The sequence below is a fragment of the Apodemus sylvaticus genome, chromosome 21, assembly GCF_947179515.1.
Source record: "Apodemus sylvaticus chromosome 21, mApoSyl1.1, whole genome shotgun sequence".
In the NCBI taxonomy this organism is placed as follows: Eukaryota; Metazoa; Chordata; class Mammalia; order Rodentia; family Muridae; genus Apodemus; species Apodemus sylvaticus.
This window is the reverse complement of record NC_067492.1, coordinates 42,157,977-42,180,686: the sequence shown is the minus strand read 5'-3', so window position 1 is coordinate 42,180,686 and position 22,710 is coordinate 42,157,977. Positions and strand designations below refer to the sequence as shown.

The following is a 22,710-nucleotide window of genomic DNA, read 5'->3' as shown; positions in this document are numbered from 1 at the left end:
TCTGTCCCTTTCCAACCCTTGGCAGCCAAGAGTCTGCTGTCCCTAGATTTCCTTGTTCTTTTATGTGTCAGGTAATAGACTCATACTGTTTGAGGGCCTTTGTGTGCTCAGGCTTATTAATGTTGAAGTGTGTCTCAGCACTTGATTCTTTTTTATATTCATTGCATGGGTAGATCACCTTTTATTAATGACAGCTCTTTTAGTTGCACAATTAAAATGTGTTAAGTATATTGTCTTAGTCAGTGTTCTATTATTGTGAAAAAAACACCATGAGCATGGCAACGCATACAAAAGAAGGCATTTACTTGGGGCTGGGTTACAGTTTCTGAGTTTTAGTTCATGGTTCTCATGCTGGGACACATGGGGGGATGTGGGCAGACATGGTGCTGAAGGTAAGTTTAGAGTTCTACATCTGGATTAGTAGGCTGCAGGAAGACGCACGCACACAGGCACGCTTTACGCTGAGCTTGGCTTGAGCATTTGAAATCCCTTAGCCCACCCCCAGTGACATACTTCCTCCAACAAGGCCACACTTTCTAATTCCTGTCTAGTAGCGGCACCATTCCTGAAATACCAAGTATTTACATACATGAGCCTGTAATGGTCATTCCTCTTCAAACCACTACGCACATGCATGCGTGTGTGCGTAATAACCAACCATTTAAAAACATATAATTTGCTGGGCGATGGTGGTGCACGCCTGTAATCCCAGCACTCTGGGAGGCAGAGGCAGGTGGATTTCTGAGTTGGAGGCCAGCCTGGTCTACAGAGTGAGTTCCAGGACAGTCAGGGCTATACAGAGAAACCCTGTCTTGAAAAAAACTAAATCCAAAAAAACAAACAAACAAAAAACATATAATTTATGTTGTTGCCATTGCCCATCTTCAGAAATTTTTTTCTTCCCTAACTGAAAATGAAAATACTGCTATATTTTCTCCTGCATCCTTGCCCCTTTAGCCTTGCCATGATTGTCTATTATGTCTGTCTGTCTATTCCTGAGATTTCTTCTCTAGGGACCTCTTAAGAATGGGATCAAACAGTCCCCTTCCGAAGCTGATTTCACTCCGCATAACCATGCCCTCAAGGTCCATTCAGTTTTTACCCACCCATTCACCACCCATTGACAGACTCCCCTCACTCAGCTCTGCCTCAGGCTAACCTGACTAATGCTGCCGGAACAGGTCTCTTCTGGAGACCTGCTCTCAGTTGTTTAGGGGATGGACCCATGTGGTAATTCTGTGTTTGCTTGTTAGTTTTTCTTTAAGAAATTGCCACGAATCTTTTCCCCTGCTGTTCCACTTTATATTCCCTGAAGCAGAGCCCAGGACCAGCCGGTCATGTGCTTGTCTACGTGCTACATGTGTTTCCTTTTGTTTGTTTCATAGAAATCACCCTACTAGCTACTATAAAGTTTGAGTGCACTTTATATTTTAGTGTATAACCAGGTCTTAATGTATAACTGGACAGCAGTTACCACTAAACCTTGTGGGAATGTGGAGGACGCGGACAACTGTCAGTCTCCTCTTCACCTTTCTTTACTCCCAAATATCAAGGAGGCATAGGGAAATACACAGTGTACCTTAGTCTGTCATGTTACTTTGGAAGACTAGAAAACCTACAGATGGCAGAGGTCAGCAGGTGCTCCCTGTAGAGACAATAGGGACTCCTTATTAGGTCTGTGGTCTCTGTCTTAGCCCCTGCACTCTCTGGGGTGATGACAATCAGCTGCAGTCAACATGGAAAGGAGTGAGGGGGTATTGATTGGTTGTATTCTAGAAAAATTATTCCTGTGTGCTTTAATTTGATTTATACATACTTTTTTTAAAAATTATTTTTGCTATTTTATGTATAAGAGTGTTTTACCTCCACATATAAGCGTGTACCTCATTCCTGCTTGGTGGTGCTGGAGGAGGTGGTGAGCCTCTGTGTGGGTGCTGGGAACTGAGCCCTCCTTTGCAACAGCAGTGCTCTTAAGCACTGAAGCAACTCTCTAGCCCATTATATTGCTTTTTCATGTGTCTCAGTATAATTCCCACTTCTTTTCAACCATTTAAAAATAAAAATATCAAAGCCCTTTTACCTTGTGGGGCGTATGCAGATGCCTTTGCATTGCTCTCTGGGCATGACCTCTGTTATAGAGTGCTGAGTGGATGTCGGGGGAGGGGGAAGGTTTGGTTTGTTAGAACTTTAGGAAATTCATTTTCTGGTTAAGACAAAGGGCACCGTACTTAGCTGGTGGCAAGAAGTGCTACGTTCAGAGTAGAAGACCATAGAATTACAGATGAGATGTGTCTGTAACAAAACTTAGGTTATGGAACTAAGACCTGGCACAGTGCTCAGCATGTTTATGGGACATAGGTAGGGAGGAGTGTCTATAAGAACCAGAAGGATGGTTCGTGGCTACTATGCTAATGACTGCTGTGTTGGTGGACCTGTCTTGGAGACACACTGTCACTGCTCTGTGCCTGAGTGAGCCCATGAAGATCTGTAAGAGCTGAGGTCTGGGAGTCACATCAGGACTTGAAAGCATATGGAGTGACAGGCAGTTAGGAGAAGCCTCCTGACTTTGTTCCACACACATACAGGGACTGAAAATGGAGGAAGGTGCTGTCTTCCTGATTCTGCTGTAATGAAACACCAGAGACAGGATTATTTACAAAGAACAGAGATTGCTTTCATTTAGCTGCAGCTGAGCCGCCCAAAGGCAAAGGGCCCATGCCAGATTGCGAGCTGCTTGCTTCACTTGCCTTCTCAGAGCACTGGAATTGTTTTGGTGCTCTGTTCACAGCCGATGAAGCCCTTTCAACCCCACGTCTCCGGCCTCTTGTGTCCCGTCCATTACCTGCCTCCATGTGTTTCAGCCCCTCGGATAGTTAGAGCGGCAGCCCCACTCAGAGTACATCTGTAGGAGACTTTTGACAGAGGCCAACAATAGGGATGTAGGCAGACAGACCAGTGATTTATGAGGAAAATTAGCTTATGTGGTTATGGAGGGACAGAAATCCCTAGGCACGCTGTGTAGAAGCAGAAGGTGCTGGGATGCCCAGACTCTGTAACTCTTGTTTCTGTCTAGAGGTCTCAGAGTTGGAGAGTCAATGGTGTAGCTGTCATTTTGAGACCAAAGGCCTTGCAGGCTCAGAGATTTGCTGCTATAAATCCTGGAGTTCAAAAGCCAGAGAACCTGATGTTCAGAGCATAGTTCTGTTGCTATGAGGAAATCTCTAGATGTTTTCTCTTTGATTCTCTGTATTAAGGAAATGGACTAATCTCCATGAAAGGTCTTATAATTAGAAATGAGCCCTTTCAGAGTCTATCTAATGTAAATAGCATTATGGTTACTTGGACCAGAGAGTAGGTAAGAACCTGTGAACAAAATAAAGTCCCTCTTCATTGCTAGAGGCTTGTCCAGGCATTCTCAGGGTTTTTGTTTTATGATAGGGTCTCATGTCATTTAGGCTGGCTTTGAATTCACTGTTGTAGCCAAGGGTGACCTGGAACTCCTGGTACCCCCACATCCACTTCTTGAATTGTAGGTATGTACCTATACCTAGCTATTCCTGGAGGGCAACCAGGGCCAGTATTTAGCATCACAATACATAAAACCAGACTAAACCTCAATATAGAATACTGCTGGAGCTTCTCACATTCTATGGAATGATGGATCCACTATGTATCACGTAGGATTGTTTTTATTTCCCCAGAATTCTTTGCTCTGTCTTCCAACTCTTGGCAGCCACTGAGCCTTCTTCCCCTGTCTTCAGTTTGACTTTCCCCAAGATGTCTTATGGTTGGAATCACACAATTTACAGCCTTTGAATTTGGCTTCTTTCACTCAGTACTCAGCATTTAAGATCCCTTTAAATTTTTCCTGGCTTGGTAGCTCTCCTCTTTCCTGTGCTGTGTAGTATTCCTCAGTACGGATACACTAAGGGGAAGCTCCCTCATTCTCTGCTGTGTAGTATTCCTCAGTGCGGATACACTAAGGGGAAGCTCCCTCATTCTGTGCTGTGTAGTATTCCTCAGTACGGATACACTAGGGGAGCTCTCCTCATTCTCTGCTGTGTAGTATTCCTCAGTACGGATACACTAAGGGGAAGCTCCCTCATTCTGTGCTATGTAGTATTCCTCAGTATGGATACACTAGGGGAGCTCTCCTCATTCTCTGCTGTGTAGTATTCCTCAGTACGGATACACTAGGGGGAAGCTCTCCTCATTCTGTGCTATGTAGTATTCCTCAGTACGGATACACTAGGGAAGCTCTCCTCATTCTCTGCTGTGTAGTATTCCTCAGTACGGATACACTAGGGGAGCTCTCCTCATTCTCTGCTGTGTAGTATTCCTCAGTACGGATACACTAGGGGAGCTCTCCTCATTCTCTGCTGTGTAGTATTCCTCAGTACGGATACACTAGGGGAGCTGTCCTCATTCTCTGCTGTGTAGTATTCCTCAGTACGGATACACTAGGGGAGCTGTCCTCATTCTGTGCTATGTAGTATTCCTCAATACGGATATACTAGGGGAGCTGTCCTCATTCTCTGCTGTGTAGTATTCCTCAGTACGGATACACTAAGGGGAAGCTCCCTCATTCTGTGCTATGTAGTATTCCTCAGTACGGATACACTAGGGGGAAGCTCTCCTCATTCTCTGCTGTGTAGTATTCCTCAGTACAGGTACACTAGGGGAGCTCTCCTCATTCTCTGCTGTGTAGTATTCCTCAGTACGGATACACTAGGGGAGCTCTCCTCATTCTCTGCTGTGTAGTATTCCTCAGTACGGATACACTAGGGGGAAGCTCTCCTCATTCTCTGCTGTGTAGTATTCCTCAGTACAGATACACTAGGGGAGCTCTCCTCATTCCCGTGCTGTGTAGTATTCCTTGTACGGATACACTAGGCTACATTTCTTCTGCTGAAGGTCATGTTGGCTGCTTCTATCTGGGCAGTATGAAAGTCGGGCTCTATATGTCCTGGTGTAGGCTTTTGTGAGCATGGTTTTAGCTTCCTGGATTGCTGGATTATAAGCTTTGAGAATGTTTGTTTGTCTGTTGATTGATTGATTCTCAGGTTCTCACTGTGCAGCCCCAGCCTGGGACATGGAGAGGTCTGCTGGCCTCTCCTGGGATTACAGGCATGCACCACCATTTCTGGCATGTAGCTATCTTCTCATTCTCTCTTTAATTTTTTTTCTTTTTTTCATTTTCCTAAATATTTTTCCTATTTTATGTTATTTTTTTCCTGTTTCATGCTTTTTTCTTCTCCCAAACCTTTAAAACATACAAACAGACAAAAAGATAAAATAAATGTGGAAGCTGGAGCAATGTGGTTCTATTCCCAACACCCAGATGTTGGCTCATACGTGTCTGATGCCCTCTCTGGTCTCTGAGTGCACTGTATGCACACGGTACACAGACATGAAGGCAAAATACCAAACACATAAAATATAATAATAATGATGACAAGAATAACACAGATTGTGAGTGGTGATCTGATGACTGGGATCAGACCTGAACACACATTAAATTATGCCTGTATTGACTTGTCTTGTGAAATTAATTGTCTGTTAATGGTGCTAGCTTCGTTCCTGAGGGTTTGTTTTGTGCTCAGTAAACAGTAAACCTTGTAGAGGTCCGATAGAAGCTGCCCATGTCTGCGCCCTGCTCCCCTTACTGAGCAGGTGGGAATGAAGCTGGCTGTGTAAAGCTCAGGTTGTTTTTTGTTTTTTGTTTTTTTGTTTTAATTGATACTTTAAGAAGGAAAGAGGGCCTGGGACTCGTGGCCCAGGGTACCGGGACTAGAGTGCCTCTCTGTGCCTTTGGTTGGTTTTCAGCAGAGGAATTTGGTAAGCTGTCAGATTAGCATGTGAAGAAAGGTGGACCTAGGAAGTGGACTGGAGGAGGAAGTCCTGGGGACAGTTGGGACTACGAGTAAGATGAGCTTTGGTTCTGGTCTTGTGGCATTTGAGGTGACAGCCTGGCAGAGCTGTCTGGCATTAAGCTGGAATGTCTGAACTGGCTAAGTATGTTTCTGTTTCTACCGTGAATTCTGGAATCTTCTGGAGCCACTTATATTGCTTTGTGATTTTTTTTTTTTTTTTTTTTTGGTAGGGCTTGATTGCTTCAGTTCTCTTAGTGTCTTGGTATATTTGAGAAGAATTAAATGGAATAGAAAGCTGTAAGTCCTTGACCTCAGCTGTCAGTTCCACCCTGGAGGAACATACCACCAGCAGTTGTAATGATTTTGGAAGTTTGTCTCAAATTTGAGTATGTAATTCTAACACCAGCAGACACTTCGTGACCATGATGATGACTTGATAGTAGGTGCTTCTGAACCAAGTGCTGGCACCAAGCCCTGGGCATGGGGTCCTCCGCTCTCCCTGGTGGCTGTGCTGCCCCCCATTTAACCACAGAATTCTGTCTGCAGTTGCTCAGGCTCCCTAGTTACACAGGTAGAACCTTTTGCTCTACAAGGTAAGATTATTAAAATAATTTTCTCTCTTTCCTTGTTACAAAGATTTAGTTTTAAAAAATACACAATTCCATTAACATATACATTTTATAAAATGGGCCATGTAAAAGTATATTTAAAAACAGTAAATCCCTTCTCTTCCAAGTCACTGCCTGAACTTAATCACTGTTAATAGTAAGTTCCAGATTTTGCTTTGTGGGAACAGGGAATGTACACCTATTCAAGAGAAGCATATATATATGTACATACTTGGATCACATGGGAAACTAGCTGTGGAGAAGACAAGTCTTATGACCATCGTGTCAGTAAGCAGACTGTAATCCTTATGGAAGAGTAGACAACAAACATGCTGGTGATTGAGATCCTCCTGGATTCTGCTGTGGACTGTACGTTTTTATTTGATCATGAGTGCTGTGCTGTGCTGTGCATCCTGTACCCATGCCCTTAGATTAACCCTTGTGGGATATTTCTGAAGGATAGGATTAGGGAGTTTACAAATTATTTGAACCTCTTGAGATATTTGGTCATTCATACTTACATCCTGTAGCATGTATGCTCTATTTATTTATTTATTTATTTATTTATTTATTTATTTATTTATTTATTTATTTATTTATTTATTTATTTAGACAGGGTTTCTCTGTATAACCCTTACTGTCCTGGAACTCACTCTGTAGACCAGGCTGGCCTCGAACTCAGAAATCCACCTGCCTCTGTCTTCCAAGTGCTGGGATTACAGGCTTGCGCTGCCCGGCTGTGTGCTCTTTTCATATGTTCTTTTCAAAAAGTGTCTGCTCTTAGCTACACTAAGACTTAACTAAGACTAGTTATTAATAGTTCTTGGGTAGATATAGTCAGTGCTAGCTGGGCGGTGGTGGTGCGTGCCTGTAATCCCAGCAATCTAGGAGGCAGAGGCCGGTGGATTTCTGAGTTCGAGACCAGCCTGGTCTACAGAGTGAGTTCCAGGACAGCCAGGGCTGAAAAAGTCAGTGCTTTTGTGTAGCATTAGATTCTTGTGTTAAGAAGCCTGGATGATGGTTGTAACAGACCTTGTTTTTTTACCTTTGGGTTAGCATTATTTCATGCCCTTATAAGAGAAGTGTGATTCTTTGCCTACCTTAACTTTTGGAAGGAAATACTGTTTTCCAAATAGAGGACATTTGGGTAGAACAATTAAATCCAGTTTCTCTTGTCCTCCCAAAATACAGACCACCTCTGTGTCCAAATGTGTAGGGTTTCCAGTCTGTACCAGGGAAGCTTTCGGTTCTGTAGCAGACACCAGCTGGGTCTGTAGTTCTAGTTCTAGTTCCCTGGTCTAGTTCATACTGACCCACTTACCCAGGGATAGCAACAGAGTTTCTGTCACTGCTGGCTCCAGCCCCAGGTGTTGACTGTAAGCTAATGATCCTGTGACCACTTCCTTAGAGGTAGTATGCTAGAGCTGCTTCCAGACCTAAAAAACACTTTTACTAGATTATCTTATAAAAGCTGCGTTAGAGGATAAATGGCAGAGATGCAGAAACACAGACTGGCCCAGCTTCTGTGTCAGTTGAACTGAGATGTGTCCCTCCTGGCTCTTGCTCGCCCTCAGGGAAGCTCCAACCTGTCCTGCCAGTAAGTTCTGCTAGACCAGGCCTTTTGGGAAGGTTTATCCTGTAAACATGATCAACTCGGATCTTCTCCCTAATGTCAAGGTGGCAGGGTAGAACAAGAAGCCAGACCTCCTCTCTTCCCTGGTCTTCACATCATCATGATGCTGTCTACCACCAGCCGGGTATCAGTAGACAGGAAAGCATGGAGTGCTCACAGGATTCCAAAGATTACAAGGTTGTATTCCAGGAATCAGGCACAGAGACCAAGTACATAATTCTCATAGTCAGAGCAGTGTTGCATACTATAATCTTGGTCACAGAGCTCAGTTCTCAAGAGCTGCAATTTCTAATTTTATCTGAGCTGCACTGGGTGTGTGGCGTTTCACAGAGGTTCCTGGTGTTTCTCTGATCTAGACCCTGGAGAAATTGTTTCCTATGCATAGTTAGATGGTTCTAGAGGCATGCAGGTTGCATTGGTGTGTTAAAGACAGCCTACAGAACTTGTCTCTGACCTAATTTGTTCTATCATATATCAAGCTTATACCCAGCCATGAATGGGTACTTCAGAGACAGAATGCAGTCTCTGTAGTATTTAGTAAACACCTAGATTCATGTCATTCTTTGCTAACAAAGTCATATAGACCAGGCTGGAGAGATGGCTCAGTGGTTAAGAGCACTGGCTGCTCTTTCAGAAGTCCTGAGTTCAATTCCCAGCAACTACATGGTGACTTACAACCATCTATAATGGGATCTGATGCCCTCTTCTGTTATGTCTGAGGACAGCAACAGTGTACTCATATACATAAATAAATAAAATCTAAAAAAAAAATTGTTTCTTGAAAGAGAGAGAAGAAAAGAAAAAAAAAGAAAGAGAAAAAAAGTCAAACAGGCTAAGGAGACTCTCAAAAGTACTGAAAAGTCTGCTTGGAATGAAAAATGTACCAAGATGTATGTATGTATGTATGTATGTATGTATGTATGTATGTATGTTTTTTCGAGACAGGGTTTTTCTGTGTAGCCCTCGCTGTCCTGGAACTCACTTTGTAGACCAGGCTGGCCTCAAACTCAGAAATCCACTTACCTCTGCCTCCCAAGTGCTGGGATTAAAGGTGTGTGTCACCACTGCCTGGCAAGATTTATTACTGTATGCATTATGCATGTTACTAGTTGCATAGAAAAAGTCAGGGTGTGTTTGACATGAGTAAGAGGACCCTACCTGGCCTGAGAAGGGTCTCCTTTTCTTTCTGATGAAGGGCATTTTGCTTTCTTGGCCTTTTACCTTCCACACAGATGGCTGTGTCGGCACACGGTCATCTATGACTCTAGCACTGGGCACAAGAGAGCGGGCCTGCCTGAGCTACATAACACGACCCTGGTTGTAAAAAAACAACAACAACCAGAAACAAAAAACAAAAAAACAAAAAGTCGTGTGGCAGGGATTCTCTTGACAAGCATGCACAGGGAGAGCCCTGGGTTTGTCTAGCAACTTAAGGAGCTAAAGAAATACAGAAACTTCTGGGAGCAGAAGAGAGATGATAGTTCATAGACTATTAAGTACTTGTGTAGTCCTTTCTTTTATAGTGCTGGGTACCCAATCCCAGCCTCCACATCACATGCTAGGCAAATGCTTTACTGCTAAACTGCAGCCTAGCCCTTAGGGAAATCCTGTCTTAAAACTTGTAGAACCCTGAATAACTTCCTGTCAAATTAATGTGCTGGCAGAAAGCCCAGGGTCACAGTATTGAAAGAAAATTTTAGAATCTTCTCTACCTTAAATCCCTTCTGTAGGGTCTTTGCCTTATGATTGTCTAGTTTGTTTTCATGTGTAGTAGCAAGGTCCCTGTCTCAAATCTGTCTGTGGTGCAGCAGTTCAGAACAGACCACTAGCATCCTTTACAAAACCTGCTTTGATGAGTTTTTTCCTCTGCTCTTGGATAGAGATGGCTCAGGGCAAGGCTCAGTTTGAAAAGCCCTTTTCATCCTATACACATTCAGGACGGTTCAGAGACTCTCTTGACTGGTGTCTCAGACCTAAACTTCAACTCTCAGGTGGACTCAGTGTTTCTACCAGCATTTGAATTAGAAACCATGTAAGGGAGTCTTTGTATGGCCGAGGTAGTCCAATTTTCAGTTTGTCTCTCCCCCCCACCCCAGGATGTTAGCATCTTGCAGAAAACTGCTTTATCTCCAAGCTAGAGATAAACTCTCACAGTGCATCCCTGACCTCTTCACCTGCCCAATCCCAGGAGCACCTTACCTGTTGAGCTATCTCACTATCTCTTGGGAGTTTTTGTTTTATTTTTGATACGTGTTTCCACTATGTAGTCCTGGCTGGCCTGAAGCTTGCTGTATGAACCAGGCTGGCCTTAAATTTACGGGCATCCACTTGCCTCAGCCTTGGGACCTTGGGAGTTTTAAGATCCAGACATTACTCAGTATTATAAACACAAATCCAGGGCACATAACTGTTCTCAGGCAGGGCCTGAGCTAGAACTCGAGAGTTTTTTTTAAGCAGCAGAAGAGGCAAGAACAAAAGTTTGATTGCTCCATTGGTCACATTTTTTAGGTCATCCATGCCTCATGAGGTAGAAGTTGCAGCCAGTGAAAGTGAAAAAGAAAGGATTTTTCCCTTCTTCAAAGCCAGTTTTGGTCTAGTTGAGTCTTTGTCTTCCTGCTCCAGAGCCAGTGTCGTCCTAACAGCAGACAGCCCCTCTAGGCACCTGTCTTCTTCACCTCCAGTCCTAGGGAGAGCTCAGTGGGTGCTTCTCTTGGGTCTCTTCCTACTTTCTTTCTCCAGGGTAACTCCCCAGGGTCTCAGGAGCTTGGAAGCAAGGAGTGCTGCTATCATGCCCTGTGCTGCACCACATGGCTTTGATTCTGCCCACAGCCCATTTGTCCTTTGGTCCTGTCCAGTACTGTCTACTCCAGCCAGCTGTCTGTGTGTGTACAGTGTTTCTGAGCTCCTTTCTGTCCTAGGTCTTCTCCTGTGATAATGTGCTCTAGGCCTTGCCCTTCTGTCCATCTGATAGAGTTGTCAGGGCGATCTTAAAGACTCCATTTGTAGTCAGGGTCTTCCAACCCTCCCTTTTAATTTCCCTTTTTCTTTTCTTTCCCTTCCTTCTCTTTCTTTCCCCTTCTCTTTTCATTGAACACTCCAGGGCACATGCTCTACCACCGAGCCACACCTTCAGCCCAGCCTGAACTTGCAAGCTTTGTTGTTACCCTGAGCCTGTCTTCCCCCTGCATATGTGCGTCTGTATCCCTTCCCGACATGCTGTGATGTGTGTGCGCATTTGGTTTCAGGACTTGCCCACTGTAGTTTCCTGAAGCCCACAGCTCTTTCTCAGAGCCCTTTGCTGTCTGCCATGCTTCTCAGGACACTGCCCGGTCACAGACTAGCTTGTTCATTTGACACTTCATTTGTTAAGCAAATGCCATACTGTTTGCCCCTTGTGGAGAGGTGGGCTGGTCAGGAGGCTATGCTGCCTGTTCCCGCCTTGTGGCTGCAGAGTCTGAGACCTTGGTTTTTAAAAAGAAAAAGGAAGACAAAAACTCACCTACAGCTTAGTAGAGGACCACAAGGGATTTCTTACTTTCTTTTAATGAAATTCTGTATATTATCATTTTAACTTGTATGATTAGAATAGTAAAATGAAGGCAAAAATTTGCAAGTATAAATTCATCAGCTGAATTATACGACTTTAAGATCATTCAGGAAACTGACTTCTGATTGGGTTGGCCCTGCTCACTTGTGCTTTCTGCTTTTCTCCTCAGTCTGCATGAAGAAATCAGTGACTTTTATGAGTACATGTCTCCCAGACCCGAGGAGGAGAAGATGCGGATGGAGGTGGTGAGCAGGATCGAGAGTGTGATTAAGGAGCTCTGGCCCAGTGCTGACGTGAGTACTTGTCCTGGGCCTGGGCTTGAGGCAGAGCCTGCCCAGACTGCCTCACCCAGAGACTCGCTCACACTGTAAGTGCTTCTGTAGGGTGGCCTTCCGATGTCGTCTCCAGGGCTGGCCTTGACCTGAAGCCTCCTTAAGCTTCCCAGTTGTGTCAGGGTAGCTTTGGTCAGGTCTCCTCATTAAGGCGGGCAGTGTCAGCCGGGCGGTGGTGGTGCACACCTGTAATCCCAGCACTCTGGGAAGCAGAGGCAGGCGGGTTTCTGAGTTCGAGGCCAGCCTGGTCTACAGAGTGAGTTCCAGGACAGCCAGGGCTATACAGAGAAACTCTGTCTCCAAAAAAAAAAAACCAAAAAAACAAAAAAACAAAAAACCGAAACCGAAACCAAAACAAAAAAACCCCCAAATCCAAAAAACCAAACAAAAACAAAAAGGCGGGCCGTGTCCTACAGCTTTAGACTTCGGGGTTTGGTGATGGCTTTCTTCCACTCAGATGTTTTATCTTAAACCTGTTCCTCTTAGTTCTGAGTAGCAGCTAATAAAGGGGACAGAACTTAGGTTCATTAATGCAAGGAAAATATATCCAGCCTCACCACAGTAGTTAGTTATTAGAAGGGATTTACCAAGGCTTCTTCTTTGTTTTTATTGTAGTCTGTTAGTGTAAACATTACAGTTTGCTTGTAGCTGATGGCATTTATTTTGCTACTTGAAGTTGACTGTCTTGGGCAGATGCAGACAATTGTGTGCCTTTCATTGTAAACCACTCTTTGTTCCCCTGGCCAACTTCTTTTGATTCCTCAGACAGTGAACAGAATTGTTACCTAAGTCTCCACTTGTGTGTATCTCTTATTATTGGCATTAATACTTCATTTTTTAGGGATTCTTTCAGGTCTGTTCTAGAATCCTTGCTATTCAAAGAGTAAATAACTTTGTGTTGCATAGTTTCCTTACACCTCCCTGAAGTGATGTAAGGGAAGCCAGGGGGAGGTTTGCCCATTTGGTAAAAGAAAGGGGTTCAGTGTAGGTAAAGGCTAGAAGGGAAGGGTGTTCAGTGAGCAGCTGCCCTTCCCACATTGTGACTGCTTCCTTGCCCAGCTGGTCTGTTCCCTGGGGCAGAGCAGAGATGGCTCCGCCTGCCATGATTGGGTAAGCACTGCTGACATCTAGTGGGTAGAAAGGGAAGCTGTGGGCAGTGCACAGACCTATAGCAAGGAAGGACCTGGCCCAGGTTAAGATGCCCTGATCTTTCGACCTTTCAGAGGTAGGCAATTGTATTTATACAAATAGAAATGCAAAGATATGGCTAGGTTCCTGGGACTTTTTTTTAAAACCAGAATGGCTTAGCATTATCCTAGATTCGACTTACAGGCACATGTAAAATTGCCTGGGTGTCACTGGTCTCAGTGGGCCGAGATTCTCACTTGATAGCATGTCAGGATCTTGTAAAGACTGCACTCTCTTGTACTGACCTACACACCAGCACATGGTCAGCAGCTGAAATAGTCTGAATTCATGAGAGAATTCTTGCAGAGAGAACATAGTTAAGGGTTTGTGACCCTCCTTGTTTTGTAGGAGAATACTAAGTAGCCTTTGGAACATAGCTCGTGAGATTTGTGTATGTGTAATACATATTATTACATGTATGTGCAGGCATGTGTGTGCAGGTCAGAGGACAGTTTTTATAGAGTTGGGTTCTTCTACCTCTATATGTGGTCTGGGCATCAGGCTCACAGAGTGAGCATCTTCATGCCTGAGCCTTCTTGATGGCCTCAGGGTTTCTGTTTTAGATTATATGCAATGTTCTAAGTGAATGCCTGTGAGGCGCGGGGTCCCTACTTTAGGAAGGCCTTGTGTTGGGCTTGGGGACCTGTCCATTCTAAAACACCAGTAGAGGGCCAAAGGAACATGCATTTCTCTATAGACACCTTAATGTGATTTCCCGCCCCCCTGTTCTAGGTCCAGATATTTGGAAGTTTTAAAACTGGCCTGTATTTACCTACCAGGTAAGTATATTTATGAAGTTTTGAAGGGATTACTGTATACTGGGGCTATCGAATGTGTCTGAGTAGAAATGGGGATTGTTTGTTTATTGCTTTTCAGACAGGATCTTTATGTAGTCTGGGGTGTCCTAAAGCTTGGTTAGAACAGTTATCATAATTGAGCTATAGAAAAGGCACATAAGAAATGAGGTTGGAAGGAAGTGGTGCATGTGTACACTGGGAGCCGGCTTGGTACTCAGGCAGCTTCATATTCAGGTTACATTCTCATTGAGACAGCACGTCTGAAGTTTAATATCAGAAAGCTTTAGGAAAAAACAAACAAGCCAAATAACCATTCACTAATAATAATATGTTTGAGGTTTGGTTTCTGTCAATATTATCTCGTGTCCTGGGGCCTGAGATCTGTGAAATAGCTGAGGGTCTGAGGTTGCTAAAATAGACACCCCTGCTTCTCTTCTCCTTCGATTCCCTTCCAAAGCTTATTACCATCAGCACATTGATGCTCTGAAGCAGAGAGGGAAAAGGGTTCTCGTTGCCCTAACTTGAAGTTGGTAACCATAATTGTCAGCTACAATGGAGACCTGACTGATGCTTTTTAAAACCTTCTCACACGTGTCCCTACAGTGACATCGATCTTGTGGTGTTTGGGAAGTGGGAGAACCTGCCTCTCTGGACCCTGGAAGAAGCCCTTCGGAAACACAAAGTCGCTGACGAGGATTCCGTGAAAGTTCTAGACAAAGCAACGGTAAGTTCTCAGCATTGTGTCTTTGTGAACCTTATTACCTGCACGAGAAACTTGGACTCTAATCTCTCATAGCACAGTTAGGATGTGACTCAGTGAATCATTTTGTGAATGTCGCAGTGACTATGCATAAAGACTGTTACTGGTGAATCAAAATATCATCCTGGCTATACATTTCTTTAAGAATAATAGCCAATTTATCATGCATAATACAATCAGAACTTCAGAATAACAATAGATTACTAGCTGGGCAGTGGTGGCCCAGGCCTGTAATCCTGGCACTTGGGAGGCAGGGGCAGGTGATCTCTTAGTTTGAGGCCAGCCTGGTCTACAGAGTGAGTTTGTTTCTGTTAAGTAGTCCATAATTATAACAGAAGATATTGTCTCTTATTTCGCATTTGAGATCTTTTAAACCAAGGCCTTTTTTGTTTTTGCTTTTTGTTTTTTGTCCCCCCCCCCCCCCCCTCGAGACAGGGTTTTTCTATGGAGTCCTGGAACTCACTCTGTAGACCAGGCTGGCCTTGAACTCAGAAATCCTCCTGCCTCTGCCTCCCAAGTGCTGGGATTACAGGCGTGCACCACCACACCCAGCCTCTTTTTTTTTTAAAAGGATATGTTTTTATTTTGTGTGTGTGTTTTGGGGCCACAGCAGAGGGCTTTGGATCCTCTGGAGCTGAACTGCACGTAGTTGTGAGCCACATTGTGGGTGCTCGGAATTGAACTTCTCTCTCTCTGAGCGGTGACTCTGAGCAATCTCTGTAGCCTCTGAAGTCATGCTTTACACACAGAAGCCCTGTATCAAACTTTTTTAAATAAGATGTGCTGTGTTTTATTTATTGCTTTTTATGAACTTTTCCATTTTACTTATGTCTGTGCATCCCCCCCCCCCACACATACACACTCATACCGTGTGTGGGTGTGGGTGTGGGTCAGAGGACCACGTGGTGCAGTTAGTTCTCTCCACTTTGTGGGCTGGAGGTCCAGCTGACGGTACCAAGCTTGGCAGCAGACACTTCCCTCCCACGCTGGCTGGGGCGTGGCCTCGAGAGCAGCACAGAGATCACAGACTTAGCTAGTGATCTTACGTCCTGATTTTGCCACTTATTTTGGAAGACTATTTTAAACTTTTATGTCTTCTTTTTCCAGGTTCCTATTATTAAATTAACAGATTCTTTTACTGAAGTGAAAGTTGATATCAGCTTTAATGTCCAGAATGGCGTGAGAGCAGCAGACCTCATTAAAGATTTTACTAAGGTCAGAGCCTTGCTACATTTGTATAGTGAAGCTATTAAGAAAAGTTTGTCTGAGCGACTGCTGGGCTGGGCTGGGCTGGGCTGTCTTTTGCCCAGCTATCATGTGTGCATGCTGCTAACACATGACTACATTTCTTGTGCTTCCTGTGAAAGGGATTATGAAAGGTTGTAGACTCTTGTGAAGACAATCTCTGCTCTAATTCCTTAGGCTGAGTGACATGGAGCTAAGATGGTGCTACATGCTGTCCTGCCAGTTTTTAATCTCCAAGTTTAGGATTAGAATCTTTCCAAGGGAGCCTTTTTTTAATACCAAATTTTCTGTCAGGAGATTCTTGCAAGTCTTATTCCTTTATCTTGAGGTAATGTTAGTTTATTTCAATTGGTTCCAAAGTAAAGATATTGCCAGCATCGCACTCAGAACGTTTTATAGACCCAGCAGTGACTGCAGCTGCCCAGAACTGGAAGCATTCTGTCCTATGCACCCAATGCTCTTAAGCAGCTCTCCAGTTCCCAGTCATTTTGGGTTTTGTATTTTGGTTTGCTTTTGTTTTGTTTAGTTTTTCAAGCAGGGTTTCTTGTGTAGCCCTGGCTGTCCTGGAACTAACTCTGGAGCCCAGGCTGACCTTGAACTCATTGAGATCCTCCTGCCTCTACCTGCTGGGATTAAAGGTGTGTGCCACCACTGCTCAGACTTTTGCTTGTTATTTTGAGACAGTCTCACTATGTGGTTGGCCTCAAGCTTTTAATCTTTGTAGCACAATATCTAGAATTGCTAGGATCATAGCTGTGTCCACTGCGGCTTCCTGCCTGCTGGGCCTTGTGCCCCTTTCCCTGTCAGGCATGGAAGAGGATAGAAAAAGAAAAAGATCTCTTACCTGTGTATAGCTTTTCATACAAAGAAACTACAAGTTCCAAATTGTTTAATAACGAGCAGTAGAAGATGACGTGAAAAGCACCGCTTAGCTGTAGGCGGTGCTGTGTGCTGTTGAAGTTCTGGCGCGGTCCTATCTGTCAGCTCTGAGAGCCCTGCCCCGCCCTCTGTAAAGTAGGGAGAGGAGGCCTGGGTGGTGATCTGCCCACTGGATGATAGCAGGCAAGACCATGTTCTCGGGGAGCTGCAGAATGGAAGGGGGACCGTGCTGTGCCGTGGAGAGCCACGTACAAATGATCTCTTGACTTTGTTACTGGATTAGTGCCTTAAATGTGGACGTGCTTTGGCCTTTGTGCTATTTCTGTTGTCTGTTTTAAGAGACCATTCTGTGATCATAGAAATATGGCTCGATTGTTAGTATGTCTGTTCAGACAGTATGTGGCCTCCATTATTTACATCCCCAGGAGGAGAGAGCCTTTCATTACTTAGAAAGGTTACTTTGAAAATTGAATATATTACATATATCTACCAAATTTTTTATTATAAGGACCAGTTTATGCCACTGGTGATGCTTTGGGCTATTAAAATATAGGAATTCATTGAAAATGTAATTTCATTTCTCTTTCAGAAATATCCTGTATTGCCATACTTGGTTTTAGTATTGAAACAGTTCTTATTACAGAGGGACCTTAATGAAGTATTTACAGGTGGAATTGGTTCTTATAGTCTCTTTTTAATGGCAGTCAGTTTCCTGCAGGTAAGTTGTGTGGGTGTGCTTTATCAGTGTACACTGGGAAAAAAGATAAACTACTTACAGAAACATTTGGGGAGAAAATTTAAATCAGGAATATTTACAGTTCTTCTCTTTAAACTGGGTACTTTTCATATAATTTAGCAAATTAGTGTTTAAACATTCCTAGGAGAGGGATTGAGACGTCACTAGGTATTTTAACATGTAATGTTTGGATTGGTTTCTGTAAATGTGAATGCAATAACCATAGAAAATACACAGCTGTCTGGAGTTTACTGGTCAGTCAGCTCTGGGTTCAGTGAAAGACCTCATTTCAGATGGAAAGTGATCACAGAAGACAGCTGATGTCAGCAGCAGACCCTTGACTCCGCTCGCGCGCGCGCATGTGCGCGCACGCGCACGCGCACACACACACACACACACACACACACACACACGGGTTGGGAGATGGCTCAATCAGTAAAGTACTTGCCATTTGCCATTGCAAACATGAGGATCTGAGTTTGGCTCTAAAGCACACAACAAGCAGGATGCCGCAGCAGGCCTTGTGGTCCCAGCACTGGAGAGGCAGAGACAAGAGGACCTTTGGGGCTAGCTGGCCAGCCAGTCTAGCCCACTGGGTTTAGTACGTCAGTGACAGACCCTCTTTCACTTGCTTACCATGCATAAAGTCTGGGTTTGATTCTTTAGCACTGTTACCTTAAGAAAAAAACCAAACAGGTATGGTGGCCAGATATTGTGGCAGGCAGATCTCTGTGAGTTCAAGACCAGCCTGGTCTACATAGTGCATTTTAGGACAGCCAGAACTACATAGTGAGACCCTGTCTCAATAAACCTAAATCAATCAATCAATCAATAAAATTTTATTTAATAAATACATGTTGTGGGGAGTGATTTAGGAAGACACCTCTCTTCAGCTACTGTCTTTGATATGCATGTATACAAACACACCAGAAATAAGAATACATTTAAAGCAGTTAAGTCATGTAATTTCAGCTGTAATTGAGACATGTTCTTTGGATAAGAGTTCTGGTTTTGCCTGTTTGGCAATGGTTGCCAATAACCATACTGCTGAGTGAGATGAATTCCCTGATGTGGTTCACATTCAGCCTTACTGGCCTGGCCTATACCCATGATGCATTGCATGGTTTTGTAGCATCAGCGTAGGTATCAACTGGTACAAAATCGTGATGATGATAATAGCGAGTGCTCATAGAAGTTGGGGTCTCACTTATATCCTCCCCTTCATAACAGAGAAAATCCAAAATAATGTCTTCCTTTTTTTTTCTGTTTTAGTTACATCCCAGGGAAGATGCTTGCATCCCCAATACAAACTATGGTGTTCTCTTAATAGAATTTTTTGAATTATATGGACGGCACTTTAATTACTTAAAGACTGGCATCCGGATAAAGGATGGTGGTTCCTATGTGGCCAAAGATGAAGTACAGAAAAATATGCTTGATGGCTACCGGCCGTCAATGCTTTATATCGAAGATCCTTTACAACCAGGTACTGAGATGCAGTGACTGTGTAGGCCTCGGACGGGCTCACCATCCACTCATGCTTTACTGTGCTCAGATGAAGAATGCGTATGTCTGATTAACACTTGTTCAGAATATTCTTATCATACTAAAAGAGACACATACTCCAGAAAAACACACCTTGCAGATGTCCACATAAATTGGGGTAGTATCCACTTGACTATTTCAAAGCCAAGCAGAAAGGAATTCACTTTGGCATGGGTTTGTAGCCATCTCTCCTCCTGCGGGCTGTTATTTCCAGCCAGTTGTGAGCAGGGCTTTAAGGAGGTAAGATGGACGTCAGACAGTGGGGAGCATGGGCAGAAGGCCCAGGAGACCATTCTTGTTGATGTTCTGACTGCTTCTTTCTTTTCGTGTGACCCTCCTGTACGTTTCTAGCTTTGGGAGTGGCTTGAAAGTGAACAGAATGCAAATTTCTTCCTCACTTTCACAAAGTTATATGTGTTTGCTTATGATTTGGAGAAGTATGTTCAGAGCTAATACAAAGAACAGGCAGACAGTCTATTTTCAGTGTAGCTTGGCTTTATTCCAAGGAGAAAATAGCCAGCTGTTTATTTGTCTATGTGGTAGGAGAATCCTTGTTAGGCTAAAGTTGTGTGCAGGTAGTGGGTGGATGAACCAGAGCAAAGCACTGTGCAGATGTTTAAAGGCTGAGGGAAATGACTGACAGCCCACTCAGGATAGTTCTCCCATGAGAGCTGTCACCCTTCTTCCTGGAAAAGGGCTGACCAGCTTTCATTCATATTAACCAGCAGCCAGACTTACTTGTCTCCGTATCCATTTCTTTTAAAGGTAATGATGTTGGAAGGAGTTCCTATGGGGCCATGCAGGTGAAACAGGCCTTTGATTATGCCTATGTGGTATTGAGTCATGCAGTATCGCCGATTGCAAAGTACTATCCCAACAATGAAACAGAGAGGTAAAAGTCTAGCTCAGGCCAGCCTGTGTGTTGAGTGGTTGCTACTTCTTATCTTAAAGTTAATGTACACCTCTTTTGGTTTTTTAACCTGTGTAGCATATTAGGTAGAATAATTAGAGTGACGGATGAAGTCGCCACATACAGAGATTGGATATCAAAGCAGTGGGGCTTGCAGAATAGGCCCGAGCCATCATGCAATGGTAAGACCTTTTCCTTGAAGGTGGACTGGGTCTTAGAGGCTTTTTCTATGTTGTGTGTATTTAATGGGAAGAAACGTTTTCCAATCTTTTGCCACTTACTTTTTCAGGAAATGGTGTTACCTTGATAGTAGATACTCAGCAGTTAGATAAATGTAATAATAATCTGTCTGAAGAAAATGAAGCCCTTGGAAAATGTAGAAGCAAAGCCTCGGAATCTCTTAGTAAACACTCTTCAAACTCTTCATCAGGTCCAGTGTCCTCCTCCTCTGCCACACAGTCCAGCTCTAGTGACGTCGTAAGTATGACACATGCTGCCCCAGCCTGCTTGCTGCTCTCTGGGGACACTCAGAGGCACCAGGGAGATTTTTCAGTACCTTTCATTCTTGTACTTTTTTCTCAACATTTTTTTTTTTTTAAAGAAAATTCAAAATCTAATGAAGGTAGAACTCTGTCAGTGATGGCTTTAGCATTCCATGCTCCATTAACATTTACCTGCTTATTCTATTTCTAACCCTCTGTCTAGTAATTCCTCTTTGATCTGTTTCAAAGATGGCAGGTGTCACACTCACCCAGCCTCCGTAGCACGCGCCCTGGATTTAGATGGCATGGTTAGTCTTTATGCTTCACTAAGTTCCATCACCATGCTCATGACACAGTGACTATGACATACTCTAGTAAGAGGATGTCCTCTGTCTACTCAAGAGATGCCTCCTAACCAGCAGTCCCCAGTCTCACCTCCAGAGGGCACCCTTGTCCTTGTAAAGGATTTTCTACATCACATGCTAGTTTTCCATGTAGGGCTTCATAGAACTGTGATCCCTTGGAATAGACTATTATTTCTTAGGCAACTTTCACTTTTTTAAGCTTTGTTTTTCCTTGTTTTTGAAATTCCTAATTGTTAATTGATAAATTTACATATCAGAAAGTTCATTTAATAAAAGTATAATTCAGGGTTCCCAACAATGATGTCAGACAGCTCACAACTGCTAGTAACTCTAGCTCTTTGTGTGTGTGTGTGTGTGTGTGTGTGTGTGTGTGTGTGTGTGTGTGTATGTTCTGGAACTCACTATGTAGGCTAGACTGGCCTCAAACTTCTGCCTCCCAAGTGCTAGGATTAAAGGCAGTTTATGAGTTTTGAATGTATGCAGTATTATAGAGCTCCTTTCACTCTTGATTTGAGGATATCTACAGCCACATGGCCTTCAGTCCTGGCACTTGGGAGGCAGAGGGAGACAGTCTTCAATCAGGGCCATATAGAGTGATGTTGTCTCAGTCCTCCTGTCCCCTCAAAAATATCCATGTTATTTAGTAGCCTCTCCCAACCTCCTTTCCTATAACCTTTTGTCTACTTTCTGACTCTATTATGATGAATAGCATCTTCTTTGTCAAAAATTTGAGTCTGCTTAAAGTTTAAGGTAGATTTGTCTTTCCTTTGAATTTTGACTTTAATATGTGATTGTAAAATGTCCTATTAGGGTCTTAGAGGTACTAGCGTGCACCCTAGGTTTAGTGTCCTGCACTGCATAAATCAGGCTTGGTGGTGCAAACCTATAATCCCGATAACAGGGAGGGTAGAAGCAGGAGGAGCAGGAGCAGGAGTTAAAGACGTGCTCCATTGCATAGTGAGTTGGAGCCCAGCCTAGATTAAATGAGACTGTGTCTCTAAGAAGAGAGAAAGATACAATTTTCATTGTTGATGAATGATGGTGTATCATTATGGAGTCATAAATATTGATGTACTGGATCCTTGTGTCTGTGGGTTCTGGAGTGGTGCTTTGGGAGGCAGAATGAATACTAAGCTAGATGTCCCAGGTAGAGATTGCCTTGAAAAGAAGAGTTTAGCTATGACTTTGACATGTCAGGAAGTGTACCAGCATAAAGCAGCCAAGCAACCGTATGGAGCCTAGGCAAGAATCCCTGTCCTAGACACTCAGTTGTTCCCCTTAAACCTGGCATCACGCATTTGATTGAAGATATTGGAACATGCCCGGGTCCTAGGTCGCTCCCTCTTTATGGGGGTCTTTCATTGGGTATAAATAAAAGTTCACATCAGCTGAAAGTTACATAGGCCCATTCACAACTGATTTAAAACCAGCCAGATGTGGTCAGTGATTTGGCAATAACTAGAAGCACATGGTGAAATGGCTCACTTCAGATGTTTGGAGAAGAGGTTGGAAAATGACTCAGTGGGAAAGAGGCACAAGCTGTGCAAGCAAGAGGACCTGAGTGTGAACACCCTGTGTCCCCCGACCTGAGTGTGAACACCCTGTGTCCCCCGACCTGAGGGTGAACACTCAGTGTTTCTTTTAAACAGTCATGACTGTTGTAGTGTTAGAACCAGATGCAGAAGCTTCTCATTCAGTGAGGGACCTGGTCTCAAAAAATAAAGTGGAGGGATAGAGGAAGACAAACACTGTTGTCTGGTCTCTGACTGCATGCTTTGGATGTGTGTGTGCGCATACACACACACATACA

At 43.7% G+C, this 22,710-nt stretch overlaps 1 protein-coding gene across 5 annotated transcripts in view; it reads left to right on the top strand.

Moving 5' to 3' along the window:
* The window catches only part of Tent4b (terminal nucleotidyltransferase 4B), a 54,897-nt gene that overhangs the window by 27,470 nt on the left and 4,717 nt on the right, over positions 1-22,710 (top strand). For 4 of the 5 annotated variants that reach the window (XM_052166322.1, XM_052166326.1, XM_052166324.1 and 1 more), the window contains 9 exons: positions 11,831-11,954; positions 13,914-13,960; positions 14,582-14,702; positions 15,846-15,953; positions 17,452-17,580; positions 18,871-19,084; positions 19,909-20,035; positions 20,132-20,235; positions 20,343-20,530. In XM_052166322.1, coding sequence (XP_052022282.1) covers positions 11,831-11,954; positions 13,914-13,960; positions 14,582-14,702; positions 15,846-15,953; positions 17,452-17,580; positions 18,871-19,084; positions 19,909-20,035; positions 20,132-20,235; positions 20,343-20,530 — 1,162 coding nt within the window. The remainder of the gene's footprint in view (positions 1-11,830; positions 11,955-13,913; positions 13,961-14,581; positions 14,703-15,845; positions 15,954-17,451; positions 17,581-18,870; positions 19,085-19,908; positions 20,036-20,131; positions 20,236-20,342; positions 20,531-22,710) is intronic. The other variant, XM_052166323.1, reaches the window with a different exon arrangement.